This window comes from Cupressus sempervirens, chromosome 3, assembly GCF_028749045.1.
Source record: "Cupressus sempervirens isolate cs-2001-9-10 chromosome 3, ASM2874904v1, whole genome shotgun sequence".
Classification (NCBI taxonomy): Eukaryota; Viridiplantae; Streptophyta; class Pinopsida; order Cupressales; family Cupressaceae; genus Cupressus; species Cupressus sempervirens.
Window position 1 is genome coordinate 1,051,819,873 of NC_143120.1, and position 13,210 is coordinate 1,051,833,082.

The 13,210-nt window shown below is 36.5% G+C and overlaps 1 protein-coding gene across 1 annotated transcript in view; it reads left to right on the plus strand.

Moving 5' to 3' along the window:
* The first annotated feature begins 419 nt into the window (after nt 1-419).
* LOC149570348 (F-box protein SKIP8-like) overlaps nt 420-13,210 on the plus strand; it is a 38,252-nt gene continuing 25,461 nt past the window's right edge. The window contains exon 1 of the mRNA XM_089822990.1: nt 420-1,052. Coding sequence (XP_089679116.1) covers nt 606-1,052 — 447 coding nt within the window. The 5' untranslated portion in view covers nt 420-605. The remainder of the gene's footprint in view (nt 1,053-13,210) is intronic.

The following is a 13,210-nucleotide window of genomic DNA, read 5'->3' on the forward strand; positions in this document are numbered from 1 at the left end:
TATTTATGCCCTCTTGCTAATTTTGCACTCAACCATGCTACCAAAGAGCTTCCCATAGAGGGGTTATCCACAATAGTGCGATAATCTCATGGATTATTTATGTCACTGCTTTTGTGGAGAGGAATCGAAACACCAGTCGCACAATAAATTCAAGAAAGTCTTCTTAATTGACATAATTGAATATAAAAATGATATGATCAACACCTCATTTCAAATGTTCAACTTATAGCCCATCAATATCTTAAGCTTTCCCTTACCAATCTCTTTATGCCTTGGAAAATTTATGTAATAGTAAAAGAACTTATGTCATTGCATATTCATGCCATTAGAACTCCTTGATGTTATTTTATATTTTTTGGAAATCTCAAAACCATCCTTGTTATGGTCATCATAGATCATTAAATCTCTTTGTTGAAAGCATATCGACAAACAAGTAAGAAAGTAGCAAAAGACGCTAAAGAAGAGGCGATTTCCCTCCAATGGGAGAGGAGAGCGAGCTCGTTGCGTTATAGATTTGGACTGTCCCATTCAATTTGATTCACTACACAAAAACCATGAGGGGCGTGAATTGAATTGGCGACCGGGAAAAAAAAGCTCACTTTGCCATGGAAAATAGGCAATTGTGTAGCTGGGGGTCAGGGGTTCGAGTCCAAGATAGCGAACAAAAAGCAGCAGCCGCAGATGCAGCCCAGTGTTCCGCTCCTTTCTGGAGTAAAATTTCATGCGGCATTTACTGCGCTGTCGCCATCGCCGCATTATGTTGCCTCTACAATAGGCTCACACAGGGCCCCTCTCGCATGTACAAGAAAACATGGCAATGGAGCAAAAACGATAAGAACAGCGCTACGAGTAATGCTAATAACAATGGCTGCTGTAGTTCTTGTGCGCAGAATCAGTCGGGCGCTTCGATGATGGAGCAGCTTGTACCTGAAATAAGAACGCATGCTCTGAGTTATTTGGATTATCCAAGCTTGTGTCGCCTCTCCATGACCAACTCTACCATGCGCAGGGCGGCGAATGACGACAATGCCTGGAAAGCCCTGTATCACAAGGTGTTTCCTCCGTACTATCACACACTTTTTTAATATTAATAACGATTTTTAATGATTTTATTTATTTAAGAAGTAACTTGATTTTTGTTTCTCGCAATGAATTATTGGGCATCATGCGCAATTTACATCAGTATGTTTTTTAATCTCTTCTTAATTAGGGCTTAGCGATTCTTTTCATGGGTATCTGCCCTATATTGTCATATCTTGTCTCTTGATTAGGGTGTAAGGCCTTCTCCCTTCGAATTATTGTCCTAAGTAATGCACGCGCTGTGTTGAGTGATTGTTCATAATGTATTACAGCGAGAGAAGAAACTTGCTGTATAAACTGGGTAGTTTGTGCATGGCCTTAAGATAAGTGTAGTTTCGAATTGGGCTTATAACATAGTTATTCAAGGTACATGCAATTTGAATCTTGGTAGTTTTAAGCTTTGAATTATATTCTGCACTCAGTTCTTGTCTACGGATGCCGGGAGATCGGGACTGGTACTGATATATGAGATGGGGACAGGGGCAAGTTTATCATTTTTCAAATATGTCATGCTAGAAAACCTCATTTTAAGTCTCCTGGCATCTGCAGATGTCCTAATATGTGTCTCGAAGGGTGAGACATGTTTCTGCTATGGGATGCGAATACCAGGGTTCAGAGTACTGGTCTCTGCCTGGCAATGCTCTTGCCTGTCTGTGTATACTTTCATCCACAGTCACTCTTTCTCATTTCTCCCTATTGGTTAGGATTTCTTTATATCATCTTAGTTTCACAATTATTATGTTTTAAATTAATAGCAACATGTCTAATACATATTTTTCTACTGGGGCATTCTCTCAGGCATAGATGGAAAACTCTCATTCGGCAAAAACTCACCAAGCCCCAAAGAAAAACACTTAGGGAAAATTTGGCCATTTTAAAATAAAACTTGGGGAAACACTTGGGAACCTCAAAATCAGCTTAAATTTAAACAAAAATACATTTATTAATAAAACTCATTGAAAAGATGCATCCAATGAGTTAATCAATGAGACCACAAAAGAAACAAGTAGAGTTTAGATATATATAAATGCAAAGTGGGTACAACATCACATTCTCCTGTAGAATGTTGATGGCTAGAAGCAAAATAGTAAGTAGTTTCTACAAAAATAGAAGTAATTACACCATTACAATCACATCTTCCTCTTCCCAGCTCTACTAGCATATATAGGAGAGGGTCTAGTTCTAGAAGACGTGTTAAGTTTTAGCTCAGAAATCAGATAAATAACATTAAGAAAAACCTAAAGCAGAAACAAAATACACCAGAATAGATGCAAGAGACACAAAATATCCTGGGAAAACCCTTCTAGAATGAAGGGCAAAACCCAGCCATACCAACTCAAGATCTTCTTTATTGATAATAAAATGTTCGAGAGTACATTGTCCTTCGGTAGATGAGACATATATAATTGAAGGGAGACTCTTCACTTCACAATGGAAGGTCTCTTGAAATTTCCAACAATATAACTCTTTATTACAAATATAAGTCTTCATATTTCCATGCATTAATGCAAGATAAACGACATATGACTTTATATTTTAATATTACAATTAAAACATAAGTATCCTCTTCAACTAAAGGTGACCATAACAATAATAACATTCATAATTCTAGAGTTAAAGATCTCTATCGCAGCTATAAACTTCAACACTCCCACTTAGCTAGAGAGAGATCTTTAGCTAAACAATCACAAAATGCTGCAATCAAAATGTCAATGATAAATTATGATCATATAGATTCAAAACATAATTCATGGAATTACTCGACATGAAAGATTTGTAAGAAACATAACTAGTTTTCGTCACAGATTCTCTTAATGTGATATTGTCATGGAATCTCTCAACATAACAAATTTGGAAGACTCACAACTAAGCCTTTAATCACAAACTCTCTCAATGTTAATTGTCATGGAATCTCTCAACATGACATTCAACTCCCATCATGGAATCTCTCAACGTGATGACATTATGGACTCCCTCAACATGATGTTCACTATCGCATAGTGAAAAGAGTTTTTATAGCTGATCTTACAATCTCATTTATTCACACAAGAATAGAAATAGACATATCAAAATAAGACTTAGTTTTGCAAATGCCAAATTTTGCAAATGCCACAAGCATCGAAAGCATATATTACAATGAAGGGGATTCCATAAGCTCTTCCTCTTAATTATGAAGCCTTCCTCTGAAGCTAAAATCTCCCTCTAAAGCTCAACATCTCCCAAAGCAACTTATTGCCTTTCTTGTTGCATCCTCATGTTTGACTTTTCAAATCAATCATCAAAAACAATTGTGCAATAGGAGTGAAACCAAGAATCTCTAGGTCCCATTTCAAGTACAAGAGCCAAGATTTCCACCATTGGATTGCAAGCCAACTTCATATATGAGTCTTGTTCCTCTTTGCAAGAACCATCAATACATATATTTTGCAATATCTTCACACACGACTATTCTTGAGAGAGACAAATCAAAATGCTGCATGTATTCCCAATAACGGTTATGCTAATATTAACCATCTTGAATCTGTCCAAGAGTCGCTGAACGAAATTCTCGATACTATGATGCCTTTCAAGATATCCCTGTAAACCTCTGAAGTTGCTGCAAGTGAACACAACAGAAAAACTTTCGTCAACCACGTCTCCACACTGAAATAGACACACAAAAGACAAACTGATATCCTTCGACTGCACTAAAGAAATGAAGTTAAAGAGAATTGACCATGAAGAAGACAACGCTTCTTGCTTGTGCTCGAAATGATCATTGCCAAAAATCCGTTTTAATAAAATTTGGAAGAAGAGGAAGAGAACTATATGAAAAAAGAAAAGAAATTATGCCAGCTACGATAAAAGAAAAAACGTGCAAGAAACTTATTTGGCAGTGCAGAATGAAAGATATAGACACTGCAGGAAGAGTCACGGATGTGACATGATGCCTTTAATCATGAGAAATATAAGGGAGGCATGAGCGATTCATATCAAATGAGCCTTGACGAGGAAGTGCACTTTAGAGTCCACGTAGATTTAAGTGATATCAAAACAAAATACGCAAGAGAAATAAAACCACATGATTCCAACTGCCACTAAAGAATAAAGAGACCTTCATAACAGACAAGGAGTCATTTAGACACGATGATGATAACCAAAACTTGGGTCGATAACTCCTGAACAAGAGCACTACCGTGAATAGAGAGGCGACTCTTGAACGAAATCTAAAGGCAGAACAAGAACAATCATAAGTTTTAGCAGAACTCCAGATGCCCTTCAAAATAATTGATGCCAATATCCTATTGTTTGAGCATTTAAGATGCGAACATTGGCAAATTCCTTTGGTTCTCGACAACCCATGGGCATGCTCGCATAACTTCTTTGACTTGATGATACTAAATCCATGTTGACTCTTACACAACGGTGATAATAACTGCCACACTAACATTCTTACCTGGGGAAACCGATGTTGAGGAATAAGCCAGTATAGCAGTGTAGGCGGATATCAAACTTACACCTATCTTGAAGATATTGACTCCATTCACCATTCCAAAAAATCTTTACACCTGCGTTCTTGTTTATTCCTTTCATGAAGATGTTCGACTCTCTTGCTCCAGCAACACCAGCGATGCCAATAGCCATGCTTGCAAATAAAACTAGAAAATCCATATGCCAATCCAGAAGATAAGTGTGCATCATCATTGAAAAAAAAAGACTTGGCTTTAGGATAGATTCCTATGTAGATCTCAAAGAAAATTTTTCTAGGAGAGAGACATGGAACATAACAAATCATAGAATGATCTCCAAAGCAATGAAAAAACTATCCACAACAATCTTTACAGAAAGTGCTATAGGAAGCGACAAAGCCACAGAAAGACAAATACCCTACCATAAAAACTTCAAATCATGGAGGATCCAAAACATAAAGGATATAAACGATGCCAATGAAGATTTAACTTGCATTAGCACATGAATACTGTTGTGAGGTTTTCACACCATCACCCCAAAAACTTTTGGGGACCCCTTTTTTTTTGGTTGTCTTGGCAAATTTTTTGGAGTTGTCCAGAGGTATTTGATTTGAAAATTTTGCACCTTTGACGCCTTCGGGCATAGGAGGGATTTGATGTGATTTGTTTTCTCACTTGGTGTTAACTTGATTTTTCGGAGCGTGTAATTTTATCCTTAGGCCAAACCAATTTCAAAGACAACATTTGTTTGATGAGTGAAACGGATATTGGGTAGGATAAAATTGCAAATTTTTGAACTTAGATGATTTTTTTTGAAAATTTGAAATAATTGTATAAGCTTGAGCATTTTCAAAATTAATTTTGTTAGATTTAATCATTTTGGAAAATCTTGATTTTTTTTGGTGAAGAGAAATTTTTAACAATGAAATTAAATTGGAAAATCGATTTTGAGTGCGAGGGAAATGATTTATTTTGGTTAAAAATTGAAATGGTATTGCAAGGTTAGAATTGGATTAAATTGCAAAATTGCATTAATTTGGTTGAAACATTGCCTAGAAGATTTTTAAATGTGGAAAGAAATTGGTAATTTAGAATTGAAAATTGATTTTAGCTTGCTAAATTCAATTTTAATGATATTTTAATTGCTAAAATGTTGTTAAATGAAGACTTTGACATCTCCTAGGCTAACCTTGTTTCTATTTTGCAATTTTTGATCAAAATCGACAATTAAATGGGCTAATTTCACTTTGAGCCAAGTAATTTTAGCATGGCATTTAAATTTGGGCTATTAATAAAGAGGCTAATTTAATTTTGTTTTCCTCCATTGCAAGTCGGCACACTTGGAGAGGCAAGAAAATTTGGTATAAGAGGGGGCTCCCCTCCTCTTGTTTCCTCATCCCTTTTCGCTTCTCCTCCTTTGGTGAGCGATTTTCTTCTAGAGGAGCAACTTGTAGACTTGGGCGATTTTTGGGCAGATTTTCTCCTTGCTTGGCGGTATTTTCTTCTTCTATCTTGGGCGAATTTATGCCCTAGGTCAGATTTTGGAGCAGATCTGAATTTCCTCCAGCTTAGACAATTTTTTTGAGATCTGATTTTCTTTCCAAAGGCTGTGATTTCTACTTCCAGATTTAGGCGATTTTGCTTGGTGAGGAGGCTATGTGGTCCAAGGTCCGATTTCTTTGGCAAATGTGGGCAATTTCAAGGAAGTCAAAGTTCTGATTTTTGCTAGGGCATCATTATTTGCAGGGAGGATTGAAATTTCCGAGATTTGATCCAAACTTGAAGAGGGCTCGATTATTGGTAAAGGCAGATTTAAGGTAAAATTCTACTCATTTTTTGAGGTGAAGATTGGTTTAAAGGCAGATTATATTTCTTGTTCTTGCTTGGTTCGTTTCCCTTATATTCTTCTTGCATTCATCATCCACCACTTCATCATTCCATTGATAGGTTGAAGTTCGGAAAGATAATTGTAGATTTCATGATAGGACACTTGGAGAGGTAGAAATAAGCTATACCACCCTAGGATTGAAGTTGAGAGATATAAGTTTAGTTCATCCTAAGGTAATGAAGAGACAGAAATAAGTGATAGTCCCACCCCTAGGTTGAAGGTTGGAGATTGATAAGTGTAGAGATAGGACTCAGAGAGACAAAAATAAGCTAGATTCCATCGATAGAAAGAAGGTTGGAGATTGATAAGTGTAGTCCATATCATTTAGAACAAAGGGGCAAAAATAAGTGTTTAGGATGGTTGATGTTAGTGCAAGCAAGAACCCAAAAAGAACAAATATCAAAAAAGACAAAAAATGCTAAGACCACCTTCTTCTCGAAAGTGAGGTGAATAAGTGATACCAATATCGGTGCAATGAACATGGTACAGTTGAAGGACAGATTAAAGGAAGGACAATCCTCCATTGTGAAGAAGATCTACAAGAGCGAAATTGTGCACGCAGCGACTTTCCCTCCTACCTTGCCTTGTCCAAAATTGGTAATGGAGTGTGCATCCCGATTTGATATTGTTACTAAGTTCATCATTTTTGATGAAAGGAAAAGAGTGTTAGCCAACATCGACGGACAAGTGGTCGAAGAAGCATTTAATATTCCCCAGTATAAAAGCATGACAGTGGTAATGATGGATCAGGCAGCTAAGTTATTTCAGAATAATCAGGAGGCTTGCTTCATTCACCTAAAGCAAAATTGGTTACACGAAGGCAAGAAAGGAGTTACCAGGTTGTCAAAGCTCACTAGGTCAGATTTTGAATTAGAATACGACGATCTCATTGTACTTCTTAGTCAGATCATGGGCTTAGCTCAAGGTATGCAATCCGAGAACTAGATGTATTTTTTTATTGATGAAATTGAAAATGGAAAGAGAAGATTTGATTGGGCTAGGATTACAAGCGAAAATTTAGAGTTGCAATTTAGGATCGTACAAAATCAAAAGCAGTTCTATGTGGGGTCCTATCTTTTCTATTTGATTGCGAGACTATACGAGAATCCTGGACTTGAGGCCTTAGGAGTAATTGGCAATGGGCCGAGGCAATGTTTGGTGCATGAGTGCTATCCACAGCTTCATTTGCACAACAACAAAGATTATAAGATGTTTTATGATGCCTTTGCCATGAAGACAGTAAGGATATTGCAAGGGACACCTGCTAAGAGGCTCTCATCAGAAGCAGAAGCAGAAGTTAAGAAGTATGGGAGTTGGTTCATCCAATTTTCACAATTCACTTATATTAGAGTAGCAGGAAGTACAGTTTGTCCCAAAATGCTTCCAGTGTACCCACCCGACAAGGTAGTTTTGATGAAATTGGCTAGGCAACTTGAGCATTATGATAAGATGATGAAACTTAAAGGTGAGACAGGGATTACCTTCTCATTTGGAATAGGCAATTATAGTTGCCCCAATCCTGTTGCCTTTGTAGTTGTGGAGAAAGAGTTGGAATGGTATCCTCTAGGATGGTATAGAGCAAGACAAGGATTTGATCCTAATGGTCTTATCAAGGCATCTCACGGAAATACATTCAAACATATTCCTACTATAGAAGATTTTTGGGCCAATGCACAGGATGACTTTCATGTGAGAAAGCTAGCTTTCTCAAGATTGTCAGTGAGCATGATGAGGGCAATCAGATGGAGAGGCCTTGATATTCCCGATCAACTGGAAGATGATGAAAATGTGCTAAGAGGAGATTATGATACAACGGATGGAACGAAATTGAGTCCATTAAATTGGGATGATCATCAGGATCCTTCCTTAGAGGCAGTTGATTTACACACCAAGTCGTGGTACAGTGAGAAGTTAAGGCAATTACAAAGTTGGAAGGTACACCTTACTTATGAGAAGATGAAACTAGAGGAAGAAGGTCCAGTGGAGTCAGTCGGACAGAAAGATGGGGGTAATAGCCAACAACAAAGAACAGTTAAGAGCAAGAAGAAAAGTTTGGAGGTTGAGAAAATTAAAGAACATAAGGAACCTCCAGCAAAGAAACAAAATGCAGCACCGTCAAGGGAGAGCATAATTAAGGCTGGAGACCAAAGGGATAATTCAAGTGGACAGGAGGAGAAAGTCAATGAGACAGAATTTGGATCAAGATTGGATGAGTTGGGGAAGGGTGCCATTAAGAAGAAACATTTGGGCACCCTTGCCTCTCTCAATGCCTTTATTGGATGTGGGAAAGAATATGAGAAGGATCATGAGAAAATGTTGCAAGCAGCAAGCAACATGATGAATTCAGTTGAGCTTAAGATGAAGAATACACTTTGTCCTCCTGTTAAGGAAGTCAACGATAAGCTAGCCAAGTTCATTGCTTTGGCTAAAAAGATGAAAGAAAAGGGTAGAACCTAAGTCACAAGGTTCGAATTCGAATTCAAGTTCGACAACTATAAAATTCGAATGAAGTTTGGGAAAGAGTAAAAATTTGAATTAAATTCGCCTTATACAATTTTAATTATTTTCTAGATGTATGTAATATATCTTATCAATTATCAAAATAGTAAAAATTGCTAAATAGATCTCACAACTTCATAAGCTTGATGAGACATTTATTGAGTACAAAACATAAGAAACATGTGAAAATCACAATAGCAAAGATATTATTTTGTTGCAAAGGTACAATCAAAAGTCAAGACTTCATAGCTTCAAGAAAGCTCGAAGTCATCAAGAGCACTTGGCTCAGATGGTGTAGCATCATCATCAGTATCACTACCCAATTCTTCCTCAAAAAAGTCAGGCTCATCTGTGTCTAGTACTGCTGTGTCTTCTAAAGTCTGTTGTTGTGAAGATGACTCATTTGTTGATTTGTTCATAAGCAATTTTAAATTGCTGTGAACATAGACAAGATCTTCCAACTTTCCAGACAACAACTTGTTCCTCTTTTTGGAATGGATGTGGTCAAAGCAACTCCAATTTCTCTCACAAGCTGATGAACTTGCTCCTTGACTCAAAATTAGAATGGCAAATCGCTGAAGTTCAGGAGTTTCTGCCCCATAGCTCATCCACCATCTATAACTAGGTACCTCATCTCGTGTCATATCATATTTGGCTGCTCCTATTCCAAACATCCCTTCCGTTTTTCTGTATTTCCAACATTGTTCTCTAATTAGAGATGCAATTGTTGGATCTGGTTCAAATCTACTTATGGCTTCATAAAACCCTGCCATAATTTCAGCATCACCTTGTCTATCAATGTTTTCACAGTTTAGGCTCCAAATAGCAAGCTGCTGCATGTAAAGGAGTGTGCATCATTTTCCATCTTGAATCAACAGTCTCCCATATCTCTATGTACTTTGCTTCCACATTATTTAGTGCTCTTTGAATTGCTTCCTTGCAATGGTCCATGCTTTCATAAAGCATTCCAAGGCAAGGAGTGTCACCATCAACCATGCGGAGCACGTCGACAATTGGACCGCATATATTTAAAACCTTTGCCCCACTTTCTCACTATTTAAACCAATTTGCTCTATGATCTTCCCCTTACCACTTTTTGAGAGAGTTGAATTTTCCCACTCATTGGAACAAATTACAGATCTTAAAGCTGCTTTCTCTTCAACCACTCTTCTCAAAGTGGTATAAAATGAAGCAAATCTTGTATCGCAAGGCCTCAACAACGCTCTAGATGCATGTTGCCTGTAAAGGCTCAATGTGAGACGATGGTTTCGTGTGAAATTCGCAACTTCTCTTCCTCTGAATTACTTCATGTATCCAAGGGAATTTTGCCAAATCATGTAGCAACAAATCCAAACAATGAGCTACACATGGACTCCAATAAATTTTTGGGTACTTCTCTACAATCAGCTTGCCAGCGCCCACACAATTTGCTGCACTATTAGTAACCACTTGAACCACATTTGCAACCCCTACTTCAAAAATTGCTTCCTCTAATATCTGAAATATATATTCAGAAGTTTTTTTATGATTCATAGTGTCAATAACCTTTAAGAATACAACACCTTTAGGACAAGCCACTAAAACATTAATCAATGGTCTTTGACAGATATCTGACCATCCATCACTCAATATAGTGCACCCTGTTGCCTTCCAAGAGGTGTTGACCACAGCTAATTTATCAGTCACTCTATCTTTTGACCTCTCTAAGAGAGTTGTTCTCAAAGCCTCAGAAGGAGGAGGTATGTACCCTTTGCCAAACTCTCCAGCCTTTTGAAATACAACACGATAAATTGGATTTCTAGCTACATTGAATGGAATTGCACTAGTATAGAATAAATCAGCTAGTAAATCATCAACTACTTGTTTCTCACATGGTTTCCAAAAGCTATTTAGAGTTCCGCTCTCTTTTGTTGGCTTTACAATCTGAGGTAGACATGAAGATGAAGGTATAGTGGATGTGAATCTAGGGACGTCTTCAATTCTTTGTTTCTTTTGTGCATTCTTTATCTTTTGAGCAATAGAAGATGAATGCTCTTTCTCTAAAATCGCTCTAAGCTCTTGGGTCACACCTGGACATACAGTAACACCTCCACCTTTACCTGTCGTAATACCAAGCAGGTGATCCATGACCCTTGTTAAACTTCCAGTAATAACTTTTGGACACAAGTTATACTGAGCTTTATTAGGACCATTTTTAGTCACATGTTTCCACGCCTCCGAAGTTGATTTGTTGGGAGCCATATTAGAATCTGTAGAATTAAAAACAAAATAATATTTTATTATTTCAAACTTTAAAACAAAATAATTTAAAAATGTTAATTTAAAATTAAACATGTTAAAGGTTTTCGAACTATGTTGATTAAAAATTAATATTTCACTATTAATAAAGTTTTGAAAGTTTTCTGAACTATGTGAATTAAAAATTAATATATCACTATTTTAAATCAATTTTAAAAAATAAATCAAATATTAGATCAACTATTAGAAAATAGATTACAAAGAATTATTAAAAAATTAAATTGATTACAAAAAGTAAAACTATATAAATTGAAATAAATTTTTTATACAAATTATATCATGTAAAAAACTATATACAAATTATATGTAAAAATTACATTAAAAAACAAAACTAAATATAAAATTAATACATATTAAAAAGTTAAAACTCTATACATATTAAAATACAAACTAGTTTAAAGGTTTTTACATATTACAAAACTAGTTTAAAAGTTTTTACATATTACAAAATGAATGGCAAAAAAAATTGAATTGCGTCAAAAGTTTATTATAAAATGAATCGCAGTTTAACCTTTATAATATGTAATATAAAATTGGGAGTTATAAACTTTACAAGTGGAAAAAAAGAATTACAAAATGAAATCGCAGTTTACATTTTATAACATGTAATATAAAGTTGAAATTGAAAGTTTTAAACTATACAAATGGCAAAAAAAATCGTGTGCACAGCTTTCACACAGCCTTGCTGACTACCGAGCACGTGAAAGGCACATGCGTTGCCGACTGCTGACTGCGGAGAACAAAGAACGCGTTGCGCACAACAAAGGGCCGACTGCCGAGAGAGGGTGTTTTATTTCATTCGCCGCTCAGAAAAAATCAATTGCAGCGTGTTTTGTTTGAGGTTTGAACGGCGTTTTATAGTTTTTTCTGCACACCAAAACCCTACAAACCCTGCAAACGGAAATTTCTAAATGCATTCAATTGTGATTAGAAAGTCCGTTTGAAGCAGCGGAATCAACAACGGATTTTAACAATTTTTTTGGGCAAGTTTCACATTCGGCAAAATTCGAATATCAAAGTTGATATTTGCCGAACCTTGTGACATAGGGTAGAACTATATTAGAAGATCATTTGATGTAAGCCCAAGTGGCAATTTCTCCTTCTTCTTGGGTAGGATAGGTGTCTGATTCTGATTGGTGACCGTTTTGGTGCCTTCTCATTGGTTGCCACTTTTACTTTTTTTCATTGGTCCATTGATGAGGTGGCACTTTCTCATTAGCCGATGGGGTGGCAACCCTAATTAGGGTTTTTAGGATCCAATTTGGATCGTTGATTTTGCCTCTTAATCTCTACTGTTGGTTGTAATTTTGGCCTCTATATAAGGCCATTTGCTCTCATTTGTAAAGGGTTGAAGAAAATTGTTGTTAAGATAATACCAAAATTACCTCTCTTTATCATTGTTGTGACTCGCATGGTGATTAAGAATATTTGGTCTTATTGCATGGTTTCTACTTCCAATAGTTAGAATTAGATTTCCTTTGAAACTGTTAAAGTAGATTTCATTTCAAGAAAGTTGCTAAGTAAGAGTAAGAGTAGATGGATAGTTGCATGGTGATATTAGTAGATGTTTGATAGGGATCTATAAACTAGGCCACTAGCATCCTAGCGGCTTGTTAGTAAGCCTTGTGTGGTAATCTAGTGTTTTCCCTTTGAATCATTGCATCTATGGAGGTAGAGCCACTGGTTAGCTTTCATTAGATTCGGTCCCCGTCCATTTGCTAATCTTTCCATTCATAGGAGTAGGAGTAAAATAGCAAGTAGTTGAGTAGTCGGATTTCATTGTAATAAAGGAAGGTAAAGTCATTGGAGCATTATTGCCTTCGTTGTCGCGACCCTCAATATGATTTGGCACTATACCCTCCATCATCACCACCATCAACACCATTTGGTGCTCACATATTTTACAAAACTATCATCATCACCATCACACCAAAAGTCCAAGATTATCCTTGAATGAACAACATAAGGCCGCCTACGTGATTACCAACAAATCTTA